General features: G+C 48.3%; 1 protein-coding gene across 1 annotated transcript; it reads left to right on the forward strand.

The window, feature by feature from the left end:
- Positions 1 to 801: 801 nt before the first annotated feature.
- ZNF541 (zinc finger protein 541) lies at positions 802 to 26,577 on the forward strand. Its single transcript, XM_067018242.1, has 15 exons — positions 802 to 1,108; positions 5,416 to 5,659; positions 7,290 to 9,168; positions 10,936 to 10,994; positions 11,202 to 11,361; positions 11,506 to 11,673; positions 12,567 to 12,891; positions 18,660 to 18,723; positions 19,348 to 19,490; positions 19,897 to 20,000; positions 21,452 to 21,527; positions 22,091 to 22,179; positions 25,499 to 25,639; positions 25,824 to 26,005; positions 26,123 to 26,577. The coding sequence occupies exons 1-15, from the start codon at positions 802 to 804 to the stop codon at positions 26,283 to 26,285; spliced, it is 4,104 nt and encodes a 1,367-aa protein (XP_066874343.1). The 3' UTR covers positions 26,286 to 26,577.
- The last annotated feature ends 6 nt before the right edge of the window (positions 26,578 to 26,583 follow it).

Here is a 26,583-nt window from a genome sequence, read left to right on the forward strand (position 1 = left end):
GTGTGTATGTCAATCCCAATCTCACAATTTATCCCTCCCCCCCACCATCCCCTGGTAACCATAAATTTGTTTTCTACATCCATGACTCTACTTCCATTTTATAAATAAGTTCATTTGTACACCCCCTTTTTTTTAGATTCTACATATAAGTGATATCATATAATATTTGTCTTTCTGTGTCTGACTTATTCACTCAGCATGACAATCTCTAGGTCCATCCATGTTGCTGCAAATGGCATTATTTTGTTCTTTTTTATTGCTGAGTAATATTCCATTGTATATATGTACCACATCTTCTTTTTTTTTTTTTGGTACGCGGGCCTCTCACTGTTGTGGCATCTCTCGTTGCAGAGCACAGGCTCCGGATGCACAGGCTCAGCGGCCATGGTTCACGGGCCCAGCCGCTCCGCGGCATGTGGGATCTTCCCGGTCTGGGGCACGAACCCGCGTCCCCTGCATCGGCAGGCAGATTCTCAACCACTGCGCCACTAGGGAAGCCCACCACATCTTCTTTATCCATTCCTCTGCTGATAGACATTTAGGTTGCTTTTTCCTTACAACAGTCTTATGATGGAGGTACTCTTATGCTCAGTTTACAGATGAGGAAACCAGGGCTCATGGAGCTTAAGTGACTTGCCCACGGTCATGATCCACCATGCGTGTTGCCATCTCATAATTATGATTCCTCCTCGTTCATTCTCAGGAATTAAACACCACCAAGAGCTCTCTCCTCCCTGACTCCTTACACGGCCTTGCTTGTCTAGAGAGTAGCTCTTGACCGAGACCTCGCAGTGGAGAGCCATGGACCAGTGCAGCCTGGGGGACAAGGGCACCCTTCCATCCGAGATGCACCTCCCTTCGTTTCCCGAGAGCCAGGCACTCAAATGCAGCGACACCCTCAACCGGGATCTGGGGCCCGGCTCACGAGACCTGCTGTACGACGGCCTGAGCCGCTTGGACCTGTACCCCAGCCTCCCGATGCCCGACGCGCCCCGCGAGATGCCGGAGGACAACTTGGGTGCCCTGTCCCTGTATTCAGGGGAGGACAGTGACTCCATGAAGCTGCTGGAGAAGTATGCAGATCCAGAACCTCAGACTTCCTTACAAGGTGAGGCTGTCCACCCGGGTCCCCGGCCTGGCGGGCTGTTTGAGAGTTCCTGTGGCTGGTGAGGCGTTGAGTGTACCCAGAATGGTTAAGAACGTTGTTCTCTTCCACGGGCCAATAGGGAACAGTCACTTTTTTCCTACTTGGAAATTGTTCCCAACTTCCTAGTCAAGGAAACTGAACACGGCTCCTGGGGAATAACGTTGAGAAACTTGAATGTTTGGGGGTGTCCTAATCTCTTGTGTGGTGTGGGCAGACCTTTGAGTTGATGGAACACTTCTCCATCCATCACCACGTCTCAGAGGCTCCTTTCGCGTGTCCAGAATGACCCAGTATCCTGTCCACGTGCTCCTTGGTTGTCTAACCTTCCTAAACCTCATTGTCTCCATCTGTAAAGTGGGGGACAATAATACCCACTCTGCTTCCCCCCAAGAGTGACAGCAGTAAGAAGCAAAAGAAGAAATGAAAGTAAAAGCACTTTGCAGGCTGTGAAGCACTGGACAGATGGTAGTGATTTTTACCAATACTGTTAGAATACCTTCCATCGATGCAGTTCTAAGTCTTTCTCTTCCGCAGCGGAGGAGCAAAGGGAGAACTGATGGAATAGTCAAAGACCTTGGTTAAATCACCTTTTGGTTTACCTTCAGACTTCCGCCATAGGATAAATTTGATTTTTGTTTTTCACCCACTTCATGGGTTCTTGGGTAAGTTGCCTAGACGAGTTGACTAAGAGCTCTTTGATATTTATAATCACACCACACGCGTGGAAGGCCACATCCGGAACAGCCCTGCAGAACAAATGTCAATGTTAATTGGGATCAGCAGCTCAAGAAATGTCCTGCATACTCGCTAGAATGAAAAGCTACTGAGGTCCGCACGCCACACAACGTAGACAAGCCATCAGCCTTGTCCCTGTGTTGGAACCATGGCTAAATGTGAAACCCTAGAAACCAAGGACATCCTTGGCATTGCAGGTGCTGGGCCAGGCCCAGCTACAGTGATTAAGGTTCTCAACCTGAACCACAGAAATTACCTAAAAATGCTGCTAGGGTGAGTACGTGTGCGTTTTGCTGGGCAGAGAAACTGTGAGTTTTCACCAGATTTTCATATGGGTCTGTGCCCCCCAGCGAGTGTTACAAAACATTAATCTAGTTCAATTTTTCCTAATTTGTTTCAAACTTGAGGATTTTTTTTTGGTTACCGTATTTTAAAAAATCCACTGAACGTTAAATTTTAACTCTTTACACTTCTCTAACTTAAATTCAGATTCATACAAATGGATATGCTTATATTTTTTAATTAGAAAAGTAATACATATTTATATAGAAAACTTAGAAAATAAAGAAAAGTAATAACAAGAAAAATCTCCACCATGGCTCCCGCACATGGATTTTTGAAAAACTTAGGTGAAGCCACTAGGGTACACATGGTTTTGCAGAGATGTATTAAGTGTCTAATTCATTTGAAGTTTCCAAAACTTAGTGTGTCTGCTTTCTCATATGAAGGTAGACTATTCGGCTGTCATTGTGATGGTTATTCCATTGTATTGTCGGATCATATTCTTGCCTGATAGACCATTATAGTGGATCTGTGAATAACTTTTACATTGAGTTTTCCCTTGGATGAGTTCTTCACACATATTCCTCCCTGTAGGCTTGCTGGTCGGAGAACACACACAGTTTTAGGGCTTGTGCACACACTTTCCGGGAGGAGCAAGTGGCTTCCCGGGCCAGTGACTCAGTGTGCCTGTTTTTCAGCGTCCCTGCCAAGTTTTTTGAAACCACATTTTGTTGTCTAGTTTAACAGTGGCTTTAATGAGCATTTTATTTATTAATTTATTTTTAGAGAAAAACTTCTGTTTATTTATTTAGGCTGCGTTGGGTCCTCGTTGCTGCACGCGGGCTTTCTCTGTTTGTGGCGAGCAGGGGCTACTCTTCATTGCGGTGCGCGGGCTCTTGATCGCGGTGGCTTCTTGTTGCAGGGCACGGGCTCTAGGCACACGGGCTTCGGTAGTTGTGGCACGTGGGCTCAGTAGTTGTGGCTCGCAGGCTCTAGAGCGCGGACTCAGTAGTTGTGGCGCATGGGCTTAGTTGCTCCGCGGCACGTGGGATCTTCCCGGACCAGGGCTCGAACCCGTGTCCCCTGCATTGGCAGGCGGATTCTTAACCACTGTGCCACCAGGGAAGTCCTAATGAGCATTTTATTTTATTTTTTTAATTTATTTATTTTAAATACTCATCTTTAAAAAAAAAAAATTTATTTATTTATTTGGTTGCACCGGGTGTTAGTTGCGGCAGGTGGCTCCTTAGTTGTGGCATGCGAACTCCCACATGCATATGGGATCTAGTTCCCTGACCAGAGATCGAACCCAGGCCCCCTGTATTGGGAGTCTTATATGGAGGAGTGGAGTCTTATCCACTGTGCCACCAGGGAAGTCCTCTAATGAGCATTTTAAAAGTAAGTTAGCAAGGCAAGGACTTTCCCACATGGGAGTCCTATTTTCCCTCATTTAAACTGTTAGAATCATTTGACCGCTCGACACAGCAGTTTTTCATACGAAGAAGATGTAGACCAGGCAGGTTAAGTGACAGGTGGCCAGAGACAGAGTTGGGATGAGAGTCGAGGTTCCTTTCTGCTGTGTCTCTCAACCTACATCTCAGCCACAGAGAATTAGCATTTGGAGTCCTTTAGTGCAACATCCATGGCCTGACCCATTGGATTCTTGGGTCCAGCCTCTGCTGCACCCTAGATGAAGGGCAGTTTCTAACCTTGCTATTGCGGGAGGCAGTCCAATCCATCGTAAGGGGTAGAAAAATCTTCCACGATTCATCCGTCCAACAGTTACTGCGTGCCTACGAGCACAAGAGTGGGAATCCCGGGGGCTGGGAACACAGCAGCAAGCCTGCAGAGTTCTTAGTTCTTGTATCCACTGTCCTTACGTTTCTAGTGATTTAAGATCAGCTTCCCTATACTTTTTTTTTATACATCTTTTTAATATAAATTTATTTATTTCTTTTTGGCTGCGTTGGGTCTTCGTTGCTGCATGTGGGCTTTCTCTAGTTGCAGCAAGCGGGGGCTACTCTTCGTTTTGGTTCACGGGCTTCTCATTGAGGTGGCTTCTCCTGTTGCGGAGCACGGGCTCTGGGCGCGTGGGCTTCAGTAGATGCGGCACGCGGGCTCAGTAGTCGTGGCACACGGGCTTAGTTGCTCCGCGGCATGTGGGATCGTCCTGGACCAGGGCTCGAACCCGTGTCCCCTGCATTGGCAGGTGGATTCTTAATCACTGTGCCACCAGGGAAGCCCCTCCCTTTACCTTTTATTCATCAAATCTAGCTCTGCCCCTTGTAGCAAGACAGAAGCAATCTGCTCCCTCCTCCACATCCTGGCCCTTCAGCTACTTGAAGACATCTCCCTCTCCCACATGGACATTCCCAGCCCCTTCACCTGTTCCTCTGATGACGTGATTCGTGGAAATACCTTTTATCATTTACACAAGGAGTACAGAAACATGGAAAATTCAGATATACAGAAAGAGGAAAATTAAGTTGATCCATGATCCTACCAATCAATCCCATTCTGTTTGTTTCTATTCAAATTTATTTTTCCCTTTTAAAGACTAGATCATTCTGTTTTTCAGCAGTCCGCTTGTTAGTGGCACAGCACTTAGTGGTACAGCAAGAACATCCTTTCACGTCATCGGATATTTTCCTACAGTTTTATCTTAAATGCCTGCGCCATAGACCATTGAGACCAGACTGCAGTCACCCACCTGCCCTCGTGTCAGTTATTAGGTGGTTTCTCACATTTCACCAGGAAAAACAATGCTGCAGTTAACTCACTTGCAGTTACTGCAAGATTTCTGTTAATTTGTACAGACCTGCATTAATTTCCTTAATTAAAAAGCCCAGAGTGGAATTGGCTGGGAGAAAGGACTTAAACTTTTCTAAGATTTTGCATTGTGCATTTCTGGATCGCACTTGCAAGTGTGCTGTTGATGTTACCGTCATAAAGCCCCGCCCGTCGTGTCACCCTGTCCTGGAAGCGCTCAGACTGTTGCCGTCCCCTCCCTTATACCCCGCAAGTGTGGCTTCAAGATTGGGTGCTGCCCTGGAGGGGTGGCCTGACCAGGGTCCCTTCTCCCCCTCACCTGGTGCTAAACCTGGTCTTCTCTGCGAGTGAAGCTGCTGAAGTGGGGGTAAGGGCTCTTGGCCGACTGCCTGAGTCCGCTGTGGTCCGAAGGTGGCAGAGCGCTTCCGCCTGGGCTCCGATGTCCCCGGATGTCATAACCTGTGTTTTCTCCCTCTGTCTAGACCTGGGGCTAGGCGTGCTCAAGGTGCCCAAAGAGGCTGACGAAGGGGGCAGGGCCACGTCTGGGAGCACGAGGAAAGGAAAGCGGCAGCACAGTTCCCCTCAGAACCCACTCCTGGACTGCAGCCTCTGTGGGAAGGTGTTCAGCAGTGCCAGTTCTCTCAGCAAGCACTACCTGACGCACAGCCAGGAAAGGAGACACGTGTGCAAAATCTGCAGCAAGGCCTTTAAGCGTCAGGACCACCTGTATGTAGGAGTCTGGTCAGGACGTCTGTTCAGGGGGCTGCTGGGGGCTGGGCGTGTTCCTGGTTCTTTTGCATCCCCTCCCATCCACCTGTCCTGCCCCCGCCCCCACCATCGGGTGTCCCAGGTGTGTGCGACCTCTGCGCCTCCCGCGGCCAGTGTTTGTGGGGGCAGGACCTACACTGCCCCAGACAGCCCGCCCTCCCCAGCCTCCAAATTCACTCCAGTGAGGAGCGCGCCACTGCGATTTGCAGGCAGGACCCTTGTGCTTTAAAAACACGCTCCAGAGGCAATTTTGTCATGGAGGGAGTTGGGCTAACTCTGTAGAGAAATTTTCAGAGTCCCTGGTAGGTGTCTGAGCAGAACAGATATGCACTCCATGAGGGATATATGTTGGGATAACACCAGGGCGTGAGGGGTTCTGAAATGCCTGTTTCTAGAACATGCAATGGAGTGTTCACTCTTTTTTTTCCTTTTTAAATTCCCCCTTTTTTGAACTCGATTTTTTTTTTTTTAACTTGACTTTAAAAAGCAAGCTCAGTATAAGAGTTAGGAGCAGAATGCCGTTTGTTCTTCGTGTCTTAGAAATGATAAGCTTTTCTTGCTGCTGAGGGAGGAGAGAGAGACTTTCAAACCGAGAGACTTGAAAGTGGGAGAGGACGATCCCTTGCATTTTTACAGCTCGCCCAGCCTTTACTGAGGGCTTCGATGAATCCCGCTTTCATTTTATCCTCTCCCGTCTCCCCGTGAAGGATGAGAAGTGATTTACCCCTGTCACAAGCTGGTAACAGTTGGGGCTAGAAAGTGGGTCTCCGGATCCCCTCTCCGCTGCTTCCCTCAGATGGGGGCCAAGGGTCCACGCTTGGGAAAAAGGGTTTTACTGTTTGTTGGGCCACATTGATTAGAACCGTCCAGAGTAGGATTGTTGGGACCCATTTGTTTATATTTATAATATGTTAATGTAGATATAAGTATGATGTAAATATAATACATACTTGCATTCTTTTATATTTGCAGAAATTATAGGCAATTTGGCTTTTTTTTTTTTTTTTTTTTTTTTTTTTTTTTGCTGTGGGGCTCCCAGGTCGCTGTCTAGAGGAATCCTGTGGGAAGGCAAAGACCCCTTTGTTCAAGGAAGGACCATCCCCAAGTTAGCATTTCCTCAAGTGCGTTCTCAGTTCCCGGGGATGCTAAAAGGGGCTATTAAAAAAAAATGGTTTTGTGGGCAAATAAGTTTGAGAGACATGGAAAGTTAAACAGATATCTCTTTATCTACTCTGTGGCTTTTCAGTTTGCTACTATGAACCTCCAAGAGGTAAACAGTGTTTTTTCCAAACTTACTTGCCGGCTGAGCCCAGGTCCTCAGGGAGCAACTCTGGAGACTGGTGTTGCTTAGGAACCCACTTTGGGGAACTCTGACTTGGCTCCCACTGATTTTTTTAAATCTCAGATTAGGGGTTTGCTTAAGGGTGAGGGAAAGAGCTCCCCCTTCCAGATGGCTTTGACCGTAGCAGAGGTCTTTCCTCGTAGGGTCTGAGGTGCGATGCTGCTGCCCCCTGGGGACACTCCTGGGGTCCTGCAGTGGGTGACCCACGCCGAGACACCCGCTAATTTCCTCCTCATGTGATTCCAGGACCGGGCACATGCTCACCCACCAGAAGACCAAGCCCTTTGTGTGCATTGAGCAGGGCTGCAGCAAGAGCTACTGCGACTACCGCTCCCTGCGCCGGCACTACGAGGTCCAGCACGGCCTGTGCATCCTCAAGGAGGCCCCCCCGGAGGAGGAGCCCTGCGGGAGCTCACCCCACGCGCCCGAGGCGCCCAGGCAGCCCGCACCCGCGAGCCTGCGGTCCCTGGGGCCCCCGGAAGCCCCATCCCCCAGCTCCCTCTTGCCCAACCGAGACCTCCTGCGCTGTATCGTGAGCAGCATCGTCCACCAGAAGATCCCTTCTCCCTGGCCAGCCCCGGGCGGGCCTTCAGACGGCGGCGAGGGGAGGAACACGGCCTGTTCCTGCCCGCCCTCGTCAGGGTCCTCCTCCTGCCGCCCAGCCAGCACCCCGGCGGCCCCGGGAGCCCTGGGCACTGAGGTTCCCGAGGAGCCCCGGCCCACACGGAAGGAGCCTGCCACGGACGTGTTCACAGCCGTCCACTCGCGGGCAGCGAAGAACAGCGGCCCCGACCCAGGCGAGCCGGAGCTGCCGCTGGTCCAGCCCCCCTCATCCCTGGAGGGCTGGCCCGAGGGCGCTCCCCTGCCCGCCTGCCTGCCTCTGTTCCGTGGCCAGACTGTCCCCGCCAGTTCCCAGCCATCAAGCCACAGTTTCCAGTGGCTCCGAAACCTGCCGGGCTGCCCTCAGGGCAGAGGAAACAGTATGTTTGTCGTCCGCAAGCCCTCTGCGGTGCCGTCCCGGGGGGGCCCCGAGCCTGGCCCCGGGCTCAGCAGCGATTCCCCTGCGGGGGAGCCCTCGCCCAGCCGGGGCACCGGTCTGGAGGACACGCCGCCCTTCCCTCGCACGCTCCTGCAGGCACCGGGGGAGGCCTTGGGTGGCCCCAGGTACGCCAGCACCAGCGGCGAAGACGACTCCTCGGCCTCCAAGAAGAGCAAGTTTGACTGCGGCTCCTTCTCGCGGCAGAGCCCTGGTGAGCCCCGCCCCCAGGACGGCCCGAGGCCCAGCGGCTTCCAGTCGGACGCGGACGCCACGTCGCTTTTCCGGCAGCTGCTCCTGAAGTCCCAGGAGCCTCTGGTGAGCCACGAGCAGACGCAGGCATTCCAGATGATCACCCAGTCCCAGCGGATCTTCTCCCACACCCAGGTGGCCGCCGCCTCCTCCCAGCTTCCCATGCCCGACGGCAAGCGAGTTGCCCTGAAGTCACTGCAGGAGCCGTGGCCGCAGCAGCCCCCACCTATGGCGCCCACTGTTGACTCTCTCCATGCTGGCCCCATGAACCCTGAGCCAGAGGGATCCCTAGCCCGCAGGAGAAAATCCACACCCGCTTTCCCCACGGAGGCCTCCCCCAGCAGCGCGAGCCAGGACACAAAGGGGAGACCAAAAGCGGCTGCTGCTCCGCCTGCCCTTACGGCGTCGTCCCTGGACCCTCCCGGGAACCCAGACATCTCCTCTCCGGCCAAGCAGTTGAGATCCTCGAAAGGGACCTTGGGCCGGGGGAACACCTTCTCCCCCGGCGGCCTGCGTCAGACCCAGTTGGGAGGGGAGGAGCCATCCAGAGCCCACCTCCCAGGGAAGCAGGCCCAGGCTGAGAATGGCACGGCTTCCGGGGCCACAAAAGGTGAAAAGGGCTCGGCCTGCCCCCGGGGCAGAGGCTACAGGCTCTTCTCTGGCAACTCCAGGGCCCAGCGCTTTTCAGGCTTCCGGAAGGAGAAGGTGAAAATGGATATGCGCTGTGCGGCTTCTCCAAGCCAGGTGGCCATGGCCTCCTTCTCGTCGTCGGCTGGGCCTCCAGCAGATCCCCCCTGGGACTCCAAGTCCAAGCTGACGATATTCAACAGGATCCAGGTACCAGGGCCCTCTCACGGGACCTTGACCATGCGGGAGGCAGAGTCTCGTCCTTACCTGTTTCCATGTTTCTAACTTGTCCAGGTACCACATTTAACCTCAGCAAACCCTCAGTTGCAGTTTGTCTACAGAGGGGGGAATGAAGGTCCAGAGAAGTGACGGTTCCTCCCATCACCCTCCACCCCGCAACACACACACACAAAACAGAACAGGGCTTCGGAGTCGTCAGAGACACTTTGTGTCATGTTTCTTCACTAAAACTTTTTCTGTTTGCTTGCTTTCTGCCTTTGCTTCCTTTTGGATTTGCCTCCTTCACTTCTTCAGAGAATGTCAAGGCAGAGCTCCTTTGCCCTTGATATTCGTTGTGTGAAATGCTGTGTCTTTTCTGGTTGTGAATCACAGGTTCACAAGTCCGACTTGGCCCCTGCTGCAGGCCTGGCGCCGGTCCGCCCTTGTGGAGCAGCTTGGGTCCTCCCACATCGTGCCCACGGGGTCCTGGGCGCAGAGAGCTCGGCCACTTCTCTTCGTGATGTTCCGAGGTCCAGCATCCTTCCTGTCACACCGCTGCTACCTCTTCCTCTTTTTTTTTTTTTTAACAGCTTTAATATTCACGTACCATCTAATTCACCATTTTGAAGTGTACCATCCAGTGGTTTTTAGTATGTTCACAAGGTCACACACCCATCAGCACTCTTTGCCAAAACACTTTCATCACCGCAGAAAGAAACCCCACGCCCTTTGTTGTCACCCGCAATCTCTCCATCCCTCCCAGCCCCTGGCAACCAGGGATCTACCCTCTGTCTCCAAGGATTTGCCTATTCTGGACACTTCATGTGATTGGAATCATATGCTACATGGCCTTTTGTGTCTCTTGCTTCTTTCACTTAACGTGATGTTCTCAAAGTTCATCTGTGTCGTAGCATGGATCAGAACTTCATTCCTTTTTATTGCTGAGTAATTTGTCCATTGCATGGATACACCATATTTTACTTATCCCTTCATCAGTTGATGGATATTTGGGTTGTTTTCGCTTCTTGGCCATTGTGGTAACGCTGCTATGGACATCCGTGTACAGATTATTGCTTAGGCATATGTTTTCATTTCTCTTGGGAAATACCTAGGAGGGGAATTGCTGGGCTATAGGGTAATTCTATTTGAGGAGGTGCCAAACTTTTCCAAAAAGCTGTGCTGTTTTATATTCCTGCCCAGAGCGTATGAGGCCTCCAGTTTCTCTGCATCCTCGCCAACACTTGTTATTGTGCAGTTGTTTCTTTTTATTACGGCCACCTTAGTGGGTGGGAAATGATAATCTTATTATGGTTTAATTTGCATTTCCCTGATGGCTAATAATCCTGATCATCTTTTAATGTGTTTATTGGCCACCTGTATATCCTCTTTGGATAAGTGTCTATTCAGAGTCTTTGCCCATTTTTGAATTGGGTTGTGTTTTTATTATTATTGAGCTATGAGAGTTCATTGTGTATTATAGATACGTAAATATACATAGTCCCTTATCAGATACATGATTTGCAACTCTCTTCTCTTATTCTGTCTTTTCACTTCTTGATGATGTCCTTTGAAGCACAGAAGTTGTAGGTTTTGAAGTTCAATACGTTCTGTCTTTTGTTTGGTTTTGGAGTCATCCAAGAAACCACTGCCTACTCCAGGGTCACCAAGAATTACACGTGTGTTTTCTTCCAAGTCTTACAGTTTTCACTCTTGTATCTCATTTCTGATATGTTGGCTCAGATGTATTTTCGTCTTCAGGGTGGAAATATCTACCGGCTCCCCCGCCCGATGAAGGAGGAGAACATGGCAGGTGGCTGGTAAGTTCAGAAGCCCCTCGGGAATCCTCTGGTGGCTTTGATGTGCTGGCCCTGGGTGAGCGAGCTCTGGATGCTTCACTCCTGAAAGGGCCGCCCCAGGCCGCAGAGAATCGGGGGCCTTGTCTCTCCATTTCTTAGGGTTCGTCCAGAGCTGTCAGAGGATCAGTGTTTGGGGACGGAGTCCCATTCTCCCTTCCTTCCCCACAGTAACCAGCACAATGGTGGTCCCACAGACTGGGCAGAGCCAAGGAGCACTTACGTCTGCAAGAATTGCAGCCAGATGTTTTATACAGAGAAGGGGCTGAGCAGCCACATGTGTTTTCACAGCGACCAGTGGCCGTCACCTCGAGGGAAGCAGGAGCCGCAGGTGAAGGGGCGCGAAGCTGCCATTCATCTCAGGATGGAGCCGTCCTCCTGCGGGGAGCCTGGCTGGGGGCCAGGAGTCAGGGCTGTGCTGCTCTGGAGGGTCCCCTTGCTCCCTCTTAAAGGGCTGGCTCTTCTCTGTGTGTAGGTGTTTGGCATGGAGTTTCGCAAGCCACCAAGACAGGTGCTGAGGCTGGAGGGGGACGGGCAGAGTCCCCCAGGAGCCAGGAAGTCCTCGGACAACGTGACTGCAGCCCCTTTGGTGGTCCCTGTGTCGGTGCCTGTGGCTCCAGCGAACCATCCCCCGGGGAGCAAGGTGGGTGCACTTCCTTCCAGCTGCTTTCCACCTGCCAGTGGGAGCTGTGAGAAAAGCCCCCAAATCCTGACTCCAGAAGAGCTTGGTTTGCGTGTTCATTCATCCATTCAACCTCCAGTGAACTTCCTCTGTGTCTGGCCCTGTGCTGGGCAGGGCTGGGGACACTGCAGTGACCACAACAGGCCTGCCCCTGTCTCCTGGGGCTCCCAGCCCAGCGGAGTAGATAGACCCATCCCCGGACACTGACGACCCAGAATGGGCCGGGCTGGGAGAGGGAGCTGTGGGAGCCCCGAGAGGGCACCAGAGACCCTGCCTGAGGAGGGGGCTGTTGGAGCTGAGCTCTGGAGGATGAGGAGGAGTAAGATGGGCAGAGAGGAGGGGAGGTTGCGTGGAGGTAAGAGAGAGTGTGGCAGGTCCAAGCCATCGTCTCCTCGGCCTGTGCTGGGAGGCCCCACCCGGAGAAGTTCGTGCTGGGCTCGGGGACGGGGTGCATGAAGCCCGCTGTTTGTCTCGCAGGAGCTGCTGTCGTTTTGCGGGGAACCCTTTTTCCTTTTGTCATGCTGTTGCATCCGCCTGGCCCCCACGCTTCAAGTGACAGTCACTTTAACAACGGACATGGGTTTCCACAGTGGTCTGAATGAGGGCCTCTCCTTGGGGCGTGTGGGTGCCTGAGAAGGCTCCAGCGTCCAGTGTCGCACAGCCTCGGGTCTGGAGTCCGGCTCGGGCGTGGTGGCCCTGCCCGGCTTCCTGCGCTGAGGACCCTGGGCGCGGCCGTGCGGGGTGCGCGTCTGGCTGGTCGGTACCCTTTCCCGCTCTCACGCCACCTGGAGGACTGAGCTGTGGGGCGGTGGCCTCAGGTGAGCCCCGTGGTTCTGAAGTCTCTTCTTCTCCAGGGACAGAAGGAGGACGGGGAGGAGAGAGACAGCAAGGAGAGCGGCCAACACAGGAAGCAGAAGAAGCTCCCCCGGCCCAAGGCACTGCCCGTCCCTCCTCCGCCCCCCGTGTCTGGGGAGCTGGGCCCGGGAGGGTGCCGCCGGAGCTGCCTGCGCTCGCCCGTGTTCCTGCTGGACCCCCTCCTGAAGGGGCTGTCCCGGTGCCCTCCCTACACGCCGCCCCCGATGCTCAGCCCCATCCGGGAGGGCTCCGGGCTGTGTTTCAACACGCTCTGTTCCACGTCCGCTCACGCCCGTCCCGACAGGCTCATCAGTGCCATGCTTGGTGAGTGAGGCTGATCGCCCCGCGACGGGCCTGCGGGGGGCCAGGCCCCGCCCCCTGTAGCCTTTGGCCCAGCCACTCTCGCTGGCCTACGCCTGGGTCTGGTCTGGGGCTCCCGTTGCTGTTCAGAACGATCCCAGGACCATCTGGGACCAGCAGCCTTCTAGGTGCTTATAATTTTGTAGCCAGAAAGGGAACAGACGCCATTTAGCCTAACCACCCTTCTGCCTGCCCTTTCGAGTAATTTTTTAAACAGCTTTATTGAGATATAATTCACATGCCATATGAATCACCCATTTAAAGTGTACAGTGGTTTTTTTAGTGTATTCTTAGGATTGTACACCCATCCCACAATCTCATTCTAGAGCATTTTCATCACCCCAGAAGGTTATATCCACGGGCAGTTACACACAGGCACTGTAGCCCCCAAGCCCTCAGCCCTGGGCAACCACCAGTCTACCAACCTACTTTTTCTACGAGTCTCCCTATTCTGGATACCCATGTAGTTGGAATCATACAGTCTGTGTGTGACACTCTGTGCCTGGTCGGCTCACTTAGAACAGTGTGTTCAGGGTTCACCCGTGTTGCAGTCTGTGCGTCAGTGCTTCGTTTCTTGTCATGGACGCGTGACATTCTGCATTCTCTGGACAGACGGTATTTCTTTCATCAGTTGACGCGCATTTGGGTTGTTTTCCCTTGGCTATTTCAAACAGTGCTGTTAAGAACGTTTATGTGTAAGTTTTTGTTGGACATAAGTCCTCATTTTTCCTGGGTATATACCTCAGAGTGGAATTGCTGGGTCAAAGGGTAACTATGTTTAATCGTTTAAGGAACTGCCAGACTGTTTACCACAATGGCCAAGTCATTTTAAATTCCCACCAGCATTGTATGAAAGTTCCAGTTTCTCCGCATCCTTGCTAACACTTCTTATCTGTCTTTTTTATTATAACCATCCTAGTGGGTGTAAAGTGGCAGCTCATTGTGGTTTCGGCTTACCGCTCCCTGATGGCTAATGTTCCATGTGCTTATTATCCATTTGTATGTCTCCTCGGGAGAAATGTCTATTCAGATCCTTTGCCCATTTTTTAAATTGAATTCTTATCTTTCTATTATTGAGTTGTCTCTGTTCCTTATATATTTTGGACGCAAGCCCCTTATCAGATATATGATTTGCAAATTCTCTCCCATTCTGTGGGTTGTCTTTTCGTGTTACTTATGATATGGTTTGCAGTACACAAGTTTTTAATTTTGATGAAGTCCAACTTACTTTTAGGTCTGCGATCAATCTTTAGTTAACTTTCATATATTGTATCAGGTAGGAGTCCAAATTCATTCTTTTGCATGTATGTATCAGTTCTAACAGCACTTGAAAATTCTGTTCTTTTCTCATTGAATTGTCTTTGGTACTTTTGTGGAAAATCAGTTGACCATAAATGATTTGAGATTTTTCTCCTTTTTAAATACAGACATTCTACAGCTATAGATTTCCTTCTGAGCATTGCTTTAGCTACATTTTGTAAGTTTTAGTATGTTTTGCTTTTACATTCATTCAGCTAAAGTATTTTCTAATTTATCATTCCACTTCTGTTTAATACACTGATTATTAAGGAGTGTGTCGGTTAATTTTCACATATTTGTGAATTTTCCAAATTGCTGCCTTTCATTGATTTGTAATCTAATTCTCTTGTGGTCAGAGAACATACTTTGTTTCTTTTCTAATTTAATTAATTTAATTTACTTTTATTTTTTTGGCCGTGCTGTGCTGTTTGCAGGATCTTAGTTCCCCGACCAGGGATCAAACTCATGCCCCCTGCAGTGGAAGCGTGGAGTCCTAACGACTGGACTGCCAGGGAATTCCCTTAAATTTATTTTAAAATTAAAATTTATTGAGGCATGTTATATGGGCTAGAATACGGTCTGTCTTGAAGAATGTTCCATGTGAATTTGAGAAGAATGTATTCTACTGATGTTTGGTGGAATGCTGTATTTTGTCTGTTTTGTCTAGTTAGTTTCAATTTCCTTGTTGATCTGCTGCCTAGTTGCCCTATCCACTGTTCAAAGTATTGAAATCTCCAACTATTATTTTTTAATGGTTTATTTCATTCTTCAATTCTGTCGTTTGTTGCTTCGTGTATTTTGGGGCTCTGTTTTTAGGTGTGTATATGTTTGTAATTGTCGTATCTTCCTCGTGGCTTGACCTTTTATCATTATGATGTGATTGTGATATCATTTGTCATGATTACAATAATTTTATCATTATCTCTAGTAATATTTTTTGTTTTAAAGTCTAATGTGCCTGACATTAGTATAGCCATTCCATTCTCTTTTATGGTTGTTGTTTGCTTGGTATATATTTTTCTCTTTTACTTTCAGCCTATTTGTGTCTTTGAAAATAAAGCATGTTACCTATGGACACCATTAGTTGGATCATGTGGTTTTTTTATCCAGTCTTAAAAACTCTGCCTTTTGATTGGTTTGTTTAATCCATTCTTGTTTAATGTTATATTGACATGGTTGGATTTACATCTGCCATTTTGCTTTTCATTTTCTATATGTTACATGTCTTTTTCTCCCTCTGTTCCTCCTTTCCTGCTTTCTTTTGTATTAAGTGAGTATTTTCTAGTGTAACATTTTCATTCCTTTAATTTTTCACTTTTTCTTAGTCATTTCTTAGTGGTTGTTCTAGGACTTAAAATATATGTCTTATCAGAATCTGTTAGGATGTGTAATAACTCATTAAAAATGAAATATAGAAACACTGCTCCTATCTAGCTCTATTCCTTCTAACTCTTTTGCTATTATGTGTGAGAGACCCAGTAATACCTTACTGGTCATGTTTATTGCTTTATATAATTTTATTTCGTGTAAAAAAAACTGAGAGAATAAAGGAAAGCAAGCATGATTTATAGAGGTTGTTATATTAACCTTCTTATTTACCATTTCTGATCTCTTCATTTATTCTTGTGGAATTGAGTTACTGTCTGAGGTGATATTCCTTTACTCCAATGCAGCTGTGCTCCTTGTGCAGTTACTGTCACATATATTTCTATATGTTACAGGCCCACAATACCTATTGTTTTATGCAGTTGTCTTTTAAGGTACTTAAGAAAAGAAATATGTAATCATACTGATTTTTATGGTTACCCATATTTACTAGCGCTTTGCTTTTTTTTTTTTTTGGTTTGGATTCAAGTTACCATCTGATATTGTTTGCTTTCAATCTGAAGAACTTTCTTTAGTATTTATTTTTATTAGGGATATATAATTCACATACCATGCAGTTCATTCCTTTAAAATATATAATTCAGTGGTTTTTAGTATATTCACAGAGCTGTGCAACCATCACTACCATCAGTTTTCAGAAATTTTCATCATCCCCCAAAGAAGCCCTGTACTTATTAGCAGTCCCTCCTTTCCATCCTCCCCACCCCCAGCCGTGGGTAATGACTAATCTACTTTGTCTCTATTGATCTGGCTATTCTGCATATTTCATATGAGTGGAATCATACAGTATGTGGTCCTTCACGAGTGCCTTCTTTTAGTTAGCATGATGTTTTTAGGTTTCATCCATGTTGCAGTACATATCAGTACTTTGTTCCTTTTTGCAGCTGAGTAATATTTCACCTTTAATATTTCTTGTAAGACAGGTCTGCCAGCAACAGATATTCTCAGTTTTTATTTATCTGGGAGTGTCTTTATTTTACTTTCATTTTTGAAAGATAACTTGCTGAATATAAGATACTTGGTTGACACTTTTTTACTTTCAGTAATTTGAATATATTATCCCATTGCCTTGTGACCTACATCATTTCTGTTAAGAAGTTAGCTGTTAATCTTACTGTAGTGCCCTTGTATGTAACAAATTGTTTCTCCCTTTTTGCTTCCAAGATCTTATCTTTATTTTTGCTTTCAACATTTTGCCTATGTTATGTCTGGATGTAGAGCTCTTTGGGTTTAATCTTTCTTGGGAGTTTATAGAGTTTGTTGGATATACATATTGTTTTTCATCAGATTTAGGAAATTTTCAGCCATTAATACTTTAAATATTCTGTCCCTTTCTCCCCTCTTTCTGGTACTCCCACTACATGTATATTGTTGCATTTAATGACCTCGCACATTTCTCTGAGGCTCTGTTCACTTTCCTACATTTTTTTCTCTCTGTTCCTCAGATTTCATAGACTCCATTGTTCTATCTTCAGGTTTGCTGATCGTTTCTTCTGCCAGCTCAGATCTACTGTTGAGCCCTATTTTGGTTATTGTACTTTTTTAACCCCAGAATTATTTCCATTTGGTTCTTCTTCTTTTGTTTTTTTTTTTTTGGCTGCATCGCACAGCATGCAGGATCTTAGTTCCTCGACTAGGGATCGAACCCATGCCCCCTGTGGTGGAAGCGCAGATTCTTAACCACTGGACCGCCAGGGAAGTCCACATTTGTTTCTTTTTAAAAAATAATTTCCATCTCTTAATGGCATTTTCTTTTTGATGAGAAATTTTTATTTTATCTTACTTAATTCTTTAAGCATGGGAGCCGGGGGAAGAAGAAGCCCCCATCTCCTTGGCTGCACCTACCTGGGTAGAGCTTCTGTTACAAAGGGCTAGGGGCTAGGTGGGTAAGGGAGTGGGCCATGGCTCCAATGCCACAGACTCTCACTGTTCTTACCAAGATTTAGTAGATTTTCTTGAATGAGTATTTCTTAAAATGATGTATGCCTTTAGGACAACTTGCGGAGACTTTAGCTTACTGTTCTTTTTTTTTTTTTTTTAATGATTTCTATCAGTAAATTTGTTGTTTTGCCGAGTTCCTTACTCGTTTTCAGAAGTCTTATCCCCCTTCCATGCAATCTTTTTATTTTATTGTGATGTGAACAGTTAATCTGTGATCTACCCTTTTAACAAATATTTAAGTGTGCAATACAGTATTTTTGACTATAGGTACAATGTTATACAGTGGATTTCTAGAGCTTGCTTAATTGAAACTTGATGCCCATTGATTAGTAACCTCCCATTTCCCACTCCTCCAACCCCTGGTAACACCTATTCCACTCTTTGATTATATCAATATGAATTCAACTGCTTTAGATACATTGTATAAGTGGAGTCATGCAGTATTTCTCTTTATGTGACTAGCTTATTTCACTTAGTATAATGTCCTCAGTGGTCATCCACGTTGTTGCATATTGCAGAATTTCCTTTTTTAAGGCTAAATGGTATTCCATTGTATGTTTACGTCACATTTCCTTTATGTGCTCATCTGTCAGTGGACATTTAGGTTGTTTCCACATCTTGGTTATTGTGAATAGTGCTGGAGTGAACACGGGAGTTCAGATATCTCTTTGAGGTCTTGACCGCAGTTCTTTTGGATGAATACCCAGAAGTGGGTTTGCTGCATGATATGGTAGTTCTACTTTTAATTTTTGAGGAAACTCCATACCATGCAATCTTTTTCTAATTTTTAATTTTATATTGGAGTAAAGTTGATTTACAATGTTGTGTTAGTTTCAGGTATACAGCAAGGTGATTTCGTTATACATATTCACATATCTATTCTTTTTTAGATTCTTTTCCCATATAGGTTATTACAGAGCATTGAGTATAGTTCCCTGTGCTATACGGCAGGTCCTTGTTGATTATCTATTTTATATACAGTGGTGTGTGTATACCATGCAATCTTAAAGAGCCTGCTTTCAGCTGCTCTGGAAAGGCAGGCAGAAGGGGCCTCATGGGTCAGTTCTAGCCAGTCTTCTTGAGGCTCTTCTTTGGGTATTTTCCAGATCACATGGACGGCTCTTTTGGCATCTATGTGGTGAAGGACAACACCAGGATCAGCACTGAACCGTGAGTTGGAACAGACTTAGAACCTGAGGGTCCTTCCAAAGTGGGGATGCTTTTACCCTCCTTGCATTCCAGTGTCGTTCTTTCCCAAGGGAGCCTTCATCATGGGAAAGTCGGGTCTAGATCCAGAGCCTCTCTAGGAGAGAAGTGGTGGATTTTTCCCAGGTGTTTCCCCAATATTCCTTCTGTCCAGATACACCACAGTTGGATCTCTGGGGACAGAATGCCCAGCACCCTAGGGTTCTAGGGAGAATTGGTGATGGTACAGTGAGATACTCTTTTGTAGCCATGGACTGTGGCTAGATGGATGTTACCTTGGATGTAGAAGCATGCCAGGTATCAGCACATACCTCCCCTGTCCTAGACCCCAAACGCCTGAGGCCAGAAACCTGGCGATAAAGCAAATCGGAGGAAGGAAGGGAGTATCGATACCCTTCGAGAGGTCTCTGGACTACCTGCACGTGTCTGTTGGGGTGATGAGCACTCCCTGTGTCTGAGAGATGGCCGAAGGGTCCCACAGAGCAGGGCTGTGGCCTGAGAGCAGGGCTCACCGCACATCTCTCTTTTATTTCCCATCTTGGTAACACACATATGTCTTGTATGTCCGTGTGTGTGGCCTCATTTCAGACACATCAACATAGGAAGCCGGTTTCAGGCTGAGATCCCAGAGCTCCAGGACAGATCACTGGCTGGAACTGACGAGCATGTAGCTTCTCTGGTCTGGAAGCCATGGGGAGATGTGATGAGCAACCCGGAAACGCAGGATAGAGGTGGCTGAGACTTTGGGGCCAGGTTCCCAAGGGCCCTCCTCCATCTCCAAGGAGTTTCTCCTCCCAGTTCTCACCTTGACCAAGAAGCAGTGATCCCCGGGCGGGGGCGGGGTGGGCAGAGCTGGCCTTCAGCGCAGTATTGCTGTGCTGTGCTGCAGTCCCTTGCCCCACCTCTGCTCTCACCCAGTCGCTGGCCAGGCCATCCAGAGCAGGTGCCAGGCGCGGGGTTTCTGCCCGTCCTCCTTGCCCCTCCCTTCCCTCAGCCTGCTTTTAACAGAGAGGTGAGGGAGATGGCGACAGGAGCCCCCCCGCCCCATCTGCGCTGTCGGGGAGGTTTCCTCGCTGGCACTTGCCGACCCTCTGTGTCTCCTCTCCTTCCCGCTGCCGGGCTGCCCGCTGGAAACAGTGACCGAGCTCTGCAACGTGGCCTGCTCCAGCGTGATGCCAGGAGGGGGCACCAACCTGGAGCTCGCTCTGCACTGCCTGCACGAAGCCCAGGGCAACATCCAGGTGAGGTGCAGGCGAGGGTGGGCTCAGAGGAGCTGTGGGAAGCTCCCTGCTCTCTTAGGGCCAGGGGCTCTGGGCGCAAGCCACGTGCCTTCTACTTGGGGCTTTGCAGCTCACGAGAACCAAAGGCTGGCCACCCACCCTTCTCCCTGGTCGCTTTGGGACTGGTGGTGTCCTTGTGAACGTAGGGGAAATGCACACATATGGGCTCAATCAGTTATTTATCTGGGGTGACGGCAGAGCACCAGGGTTCCTCCAGCATTACCTCATCTCAGCGGCACTGGGGAGGGGGTGCCTAGCAGAACCAACTCAGGGCCTGCATTAATCTGGTTTATTTACTGAACTTTAACTTTTTGATTAAAAATGGTGTATGAAAACCTCTGATGCAACAGAAATGCCTCTGCCTCCTCCAAGGACCCTCCTCACAATCCTGAAGTTTAGAAAATAAAGAAGTCCAACTCTGTGTAGTGGGAGAGGAAGTCACGTCACCCGAGTTGGAGACCCAAGAGGCAGGGCTACATGGTGCTTCTTCTCAAGCTGAGAGGCAGTGGCCGGCACGTGGTGGATGCTGGGCAGAGTAATCAGCACGTAGTTACCGGGTCCTCCTGATACCTGGTGACGTCGTGGTATCAGGCTGGGGCCAGCTCAGGGGCCCATTCTTGGTTTAATGCCCTGCTGCCACCATCTTGAAATTCTTAATAGTTTTTGAACACAGGGCCCCGTGTTTCCATTTTGCGCTGGGTCCTGCAAATTGCATAGCTAGTCCTGACCGGGGTTACGCTGTTAAGCGAGACAAATGCCCTCTCTTTGCAGGGCTTACATTTTAGGAGAGTGAACACATTAAATACATTTTTTTTTTTTTTGCGGTATGCGGGGCCTCCCACCGCTGTGGCCTCTCCCGTTGCGGAGCACAGGCTCCAGACGCGCAGGCTCAGCGGCCATGGCTCACGGGCCCAGCCGCTCCGCGGCACGTGGGATCTTCCCGGACCGGGGCACGAACCCGTGTCCCCTGCATGGGCAGGCGGACTCTCAACCACTGCGCCACCAGGGAAGCCCTGAAACACATTTTTTTTAAGTGATAATGATTAGTGCTATGAGGACCATAAAATGGGGTAGGGCAGGGGCAGTGCCACTCCAAATGCTGCTCCTTGAAGAAATAAGAAGGAGCTTGTGCCAGAGTAAGTCCACACACTGTTTCCTTCATCAAGTAAATCTTGCTATGAAAAAGGTAACGTCAGCTGCCCGCAACAGTACGCTTAGTGCTGTAGGCAGTGTGTCCCAAGCGGTTCACAGCTGGTGGCCAGTCCACAGACCGAGCACACTTTGAGTCGCCCTGGGGTAGGAGTGGCTTTAGGGAGGGCTGCACTATTTTCTGAATGAATGAGAGAAGGAAGGCGGGCCTCTACCTCACCTTCCCTCCCTCAGAGAGTTGCCAGCCACTCCTCTCGTTCCAGGTTGCCCTGGAGACCCTCTTACTGAGAGGACCCCAGAAGCCACGGACTCACCCTCTCGCCAACTATCGCTACACAGGTAACTGGAGCGTGGCTGCCCGTGTGGTTTTGGCCTGGCCGAGGCCCCTGCGATCCAGTCAGTTTCCGTGGCAAGCTCTGCATGTGCCTCCCAGAGTTCTCTTGGGGCCCGCACCTGCCCTCCCAGAAGGGCCCGTCCTCTCTGGGGGACTCAGTGGGTGCTGTTCTCTAGTCGGATCCAACCTTCCCCTTTCCACTGGTTCCCTCATGGGCTCTGCCTGGCCAGAAAGGGGGGGCCAGGTTGGGGCGGGCTCAGGTTCCGCAGCTGAGCACCCCAGCCCTGGAGTCAGGCAACCTGGGGCCCCCGCCTGCCCTTGGCAAGTCTCTTAACCAGCGGAAGCCTCAAGTTGCTGCATCTGTCAAGTGGGGATGGTAATTTCAGCCCCTACCTGCTAAGGTTTTTGTGAGGATTGTGTGAGATAAAGCAAGTAAGGGGCTTAGCAGAAATCTTGGCATATAATTGGCGCTCGGTGGCCTGAAAAAGGAGGGGAGTCTGCACTTCAGCTGTGGCTGTGGTCCCAGAAGGAGAAACATCCTTCCTCCTCTTGGCTGTTTCTCTAATAGGTTCGGACATCTGGACCTCCATGGAGAAGAGGCTCTTTAAGAAGGCGTTCTGTGCCCACAAGAAGGACTTCTACTTGGTACACAAGACGGTAAGGCGAACGTGGCAGGCTGGCGTAGACAAGGCTCCCTCACACGGCCTAGGCTCTAGAACTGCAGGGCCTGTCAGGGGCGATACTCTGCTCATGCTGTGAACGGATGACAACCAAAAAGCCATTGCTTTGAACAACCCCAAAGAGTACAGAAATGAATCCCATGTTCAAAATAAAGCCCTCCAGGCCCCTCCCCACAATCCTACTTCTGATTGATAACCTGACAGGCATTTACTGCCCATACGGATTTTACACACCTATATGCACTTTCTCAAAAAAGGATGAGATCATATATTTAATATCCTGCTGATGATTTTGTTTTTTAACTTGATGTACACAAAATTTCACATAATCCAAGTGTGAGATTTAATGTTTTTGACATATTTATACACTTATAAGACCATCACCATGATCAAGATAATGAGAATATTTGTCACCCCCAGAAGTTCCCTCCTGCCCCTTTGCAACCCTTCCTTCCTGCCACCCGGGTCCCTAGTCAACTCTTGCCTACTTTCTGTCCCTATAAATTAGTTTGCATTTTCTAGCGGTTTATATAAATGGAATAATCATACAGCATGTGATCTGCTTTGTCAACATAATGCTCTTGAGGTTTGTCCATGCTGTCGTGTGTACCAGTAGCTCATCCCTTTATTGCGGAGGAGTGTACCATCGTGTGGGTGGACCACCGTTCATTTAATAATCCACCTGCTGGCAGTTTCCAGTTACTGATGACTACAGATAAAGCTGCTCGGAACATTCATGTACGAGTCTTTGTACGGACGTGTACTGGGTTCTTTTATTGTTTTGCGGGGATGGGGGTGGGATTATAAATACCTAGGAGGGGAATGAGGGTAACTTATAGTAGATGTATGTTTAACTTTTTAAGCAACTGCCAAACTGTTTTCCAAAGTGGCTATACCATTTCCCATTCCCACCAGCAGGTTATGAAAGGTCCAGTTGCTCCACACCCTCGTCAACACTTGGTATGCTCAGTCTCTTTAATTTTAGCCATTCTAATGAGTGTACAGTAGCGTCTGACTCCATCTTCCTAATGACTAATGATGCCGAGCATCTTTGTGTTTTTTTTTTGCTATATGTGCACCTTCTCTGGTGAGCTGTCTGTTCATATCTTTTGTCTATGTTTTTTATTGGAGTGTCTGTGTTTTTATTGAGTTGTAGGAGTTCTTATTTTGTTCTGAACACCAGTCCTTTATCCAGATATATGCTTTGGAAATATTTTCTCCCAATACGCAATTTGTCAGTCTCCTAACAGTGTCTTTTGAAGAAAAGGTTTTCATTTTGATTAAGCATAACTTATTAGTTTCTCTTTTATAGACTGTGCTTTTCGTGTTGTATCTAAGAAATCTTTGCCTAACCCAAAGTCACAAAGATTTTTCCCCTATGTTTTCTTCTGGAGGTTTTATAGTTTTAGGTTTTATTTCTAGATTTATGATCCATTTTAAGTTTACTTTTGTATGGGGTGCGAGTTGAGTTCATTTTTTGCATATGGATATTGTTCCAATACCTTTTGTTGGAAAAACCATACTTTCTCCACTCAGTTGCTTTTGTACCTTTGTTAAATATCAGTTGGCCATATATATATGCATCTACTTCTGGACTCTGTATTCTGTTCCATTGATCTGTTTGTCTTTTATTAAGCTATTCCTATACTGTCTTTATTACTGTAGCTTTATTCTAAGTCTTGAAGTCAGAAGATGTTAGTCCTTCAACTTTGTTATTCTTTCTCAAAGTTATTTTTTCTATTCTAGATCCTTTTTATTTTCCTATGCATTTTAGAAATAACTTGTCAATTTCAAAATGAAAATTCCTGCTAGGAACTTGATTGGTACTGTTTTTGACTCTATAGGTCAACTGGGAAGAGTTGGTATCTTAACAATATTGAGTCTTCTGACTCGTGAACAGGGTATATCTATTTAAATCTTTAATTTTTCAGCAATGTTTGGAAGTTTTAGTGTATAGTTGTTGCATACTTTTTGTCAGATTTATTCCTAAGTACTTCTGTTCTTTATAATGTTATAAAGAGTTCTTTTTTATTTCAGTTTCCAATGGTTTGTTGCTAGTATGTATAGAAATAAAATAGATTTTTATATTGATCTTGCGTTCTGAAATGTTGCCAAACTAACTTACTACTTATGGTAACTTTTTTGTGGATTCCACTGGATTTTCTACATAGACAGTCATATCATCTGCAAATAAAGACAGTTGTATTTCTTTCTTTCCAACCTGGATGTCTTTACTTTTTTTCTTGCCTTGTTGCACTCTAGAACCACCAGTACAGTATTGAGTAGAAGTGGTGAGAGTGGAAATCCTTGTCTTGTTCATGATGTTTAAGGGGAAACTACTCCACCGTTAGCTGTAGGGATTTTGTAGGTATTTACCAGGTTGAAGAGAAGTTCCTTCTACTCCTATTTTGCTGAGAGTTTACATCAGCAATGGACATTGGATTGTATCAAATGCTTTTTCTGCACCTATCAAGGTGCTCATATGATTTCTCTTTTTAAAGTTTAATATGATGAATTACATTGATTTTAGATTGTTAAACCAATCTCACGTTTCTGGGATGAGCCCCACTTAGTCATGGTATATTGTCCTTTATATATATACATATATATACATATATATGTATATATGTATATATATATGTATATATATATGTATATATATATGTATATATATATGTATATATATATATATGTAGTTGGAGTCTATTCGTTAAACTTTTGTTTAAAATTTTTCATCTATGTTCATGAGGGACATTGGTCTGTAGCATTCTTTCCTTGTAATATCTTTGTCTGGCTTTGGTATCAGAGAAATGTTGAACTTACGGAATGAGTTGGGAAGTGTTCCTTCCTCTGCGGTTTTTTGGAGGGCCCTGCCTAGCTGTCGCATAAGGCTATGAGGTATCCACCACGTGAGGACACTCTGCTTTAATTAGAAGTCCCAGTCGGCAGACCTGTGGCTCCGCATGCTGTCACAGTGAGCGTCCTCGTGTGCACCTTTGAGCGCGTTTTCCTGGAGAGGAGCGTTCCTGGGCCAGCCTTGTTGCCCAGAGCGTGCAGAGCTTAGATGGTGTTGACTCTGGTGGCTTCTCTCTGAACCCCTTCATCCCCGGGAGGACTTTGTGACTCTCTGTCCCCTGTAGCAGAGGAGCGTACCAAGCGGTAGGGGAGAGACGTTTCAGGAGGGCTTTCAAAAAGTGGTGGCTGGCCCCGTGGGGAGGGGATTTAGGGCGTCAAGGCCATACTCACTGCTGCTCCTGAGGCACTGTCCTTAGCTGGCTTCTCTCTTCCTCCACTAGATCCAGACAAAAACTGTAGCCCAGTGTGTTGAGTATTACTACATCTGGAAAAAAATGATCAAGTTTGACTGCGGCCGAGCCCCAGTGCTGGAAAAGAGGGTCAAGAGAGAGCCAGATGAAGCAGACAGGACAGGAGCGAAGGTAGAGGGTCTCGGGGTCGGGCTTCTGGAGTTCAGCGCGGATGTGGATGCCCGGTGCCCATCCAAGCTGGGCGGGGGTGGGGGGGGTGTGCACCCCACAACGTTTGTGCTCTGGACCCCTGCTTCTCCCTTAGAAGGGCTGCAGGGCGGTCGGCACCCTTTCATCATCTCTGCCCCCTCTGCAGGTCACTTGTAGCCCTCGGGAGAGATCCAGCCACTGTCCAAGCCCCGAATTAAAGATAAAGACTAAGAGTTACAGGAGGGAGTCCATCCTCAACTCCAGCCCAAACGCCAGCTCGAAGCGGACCCCTGAGCTGCCGGGGAGCAGGGAGGGCCACGGCTTCTTCCCCTGCAGGGAGTGTGAGAGGTACCGCCCTTTCCCTGGATGCTCCCACACCGCCTGCCCTCAGCCCCCTGGGGCCCCCCCCTCGGGGCTACCCGCCTCCCCCTGCTCTGACCCCTGTGTCCTCTGGCGCCTCCTCAGGGTGTTTGACAAGATCAAGAGTCGAAATGCCCACATGAAGCGGCACCGGCTTCAGGACCACGCGGAGCCCATTGTCAGGGCCAGGTGGCCCGTGAAGCCCTTCCAGCTGAAGGAGGAGGAGGAGGAGCAGCTAGGGGCTGACATCGGCCCTCTGCAGTGGTGATTCTGGGCGGGCAGCAAGTTGGGACGGGCACCTCCAGCCCTGTCACGTCTCCTTTAGCCACTCCAAGGTACCCCTCTGCCTCCCTGGCCCCGTCACTGTCCCCACCCGGCAGCCCAGCTTGCAGACATGAAAGGCATTAGGCCACGAGCAGGCAGGGGACGCAGTCATCTGACCACTGTGAAGGCCCTGCCCGCTGCGCCAGAGGCTCTGTTCTCTTTAGGTTAATAGTCTCTCGCCGCCTTTCAGGTCCACTCCTTCCAGAGCAGAGCGGCTTGGGGAGGGAAAGGTTAGCTCTGGG

Source organism: Kogia breviceps, chromosome 18 (genome assembly GCF_026419965.1).
Source record: "Kogia breviceps isolate mKogBre1 chromosome 18, mKogBre1 haplotype 1, whole genome shotgun sequence".
NCBI lineage: Eukaryota > Metazoa > Chordata > Mammalia > Artiodactyla > Physeteridae > Kogia > Kogia breviceps.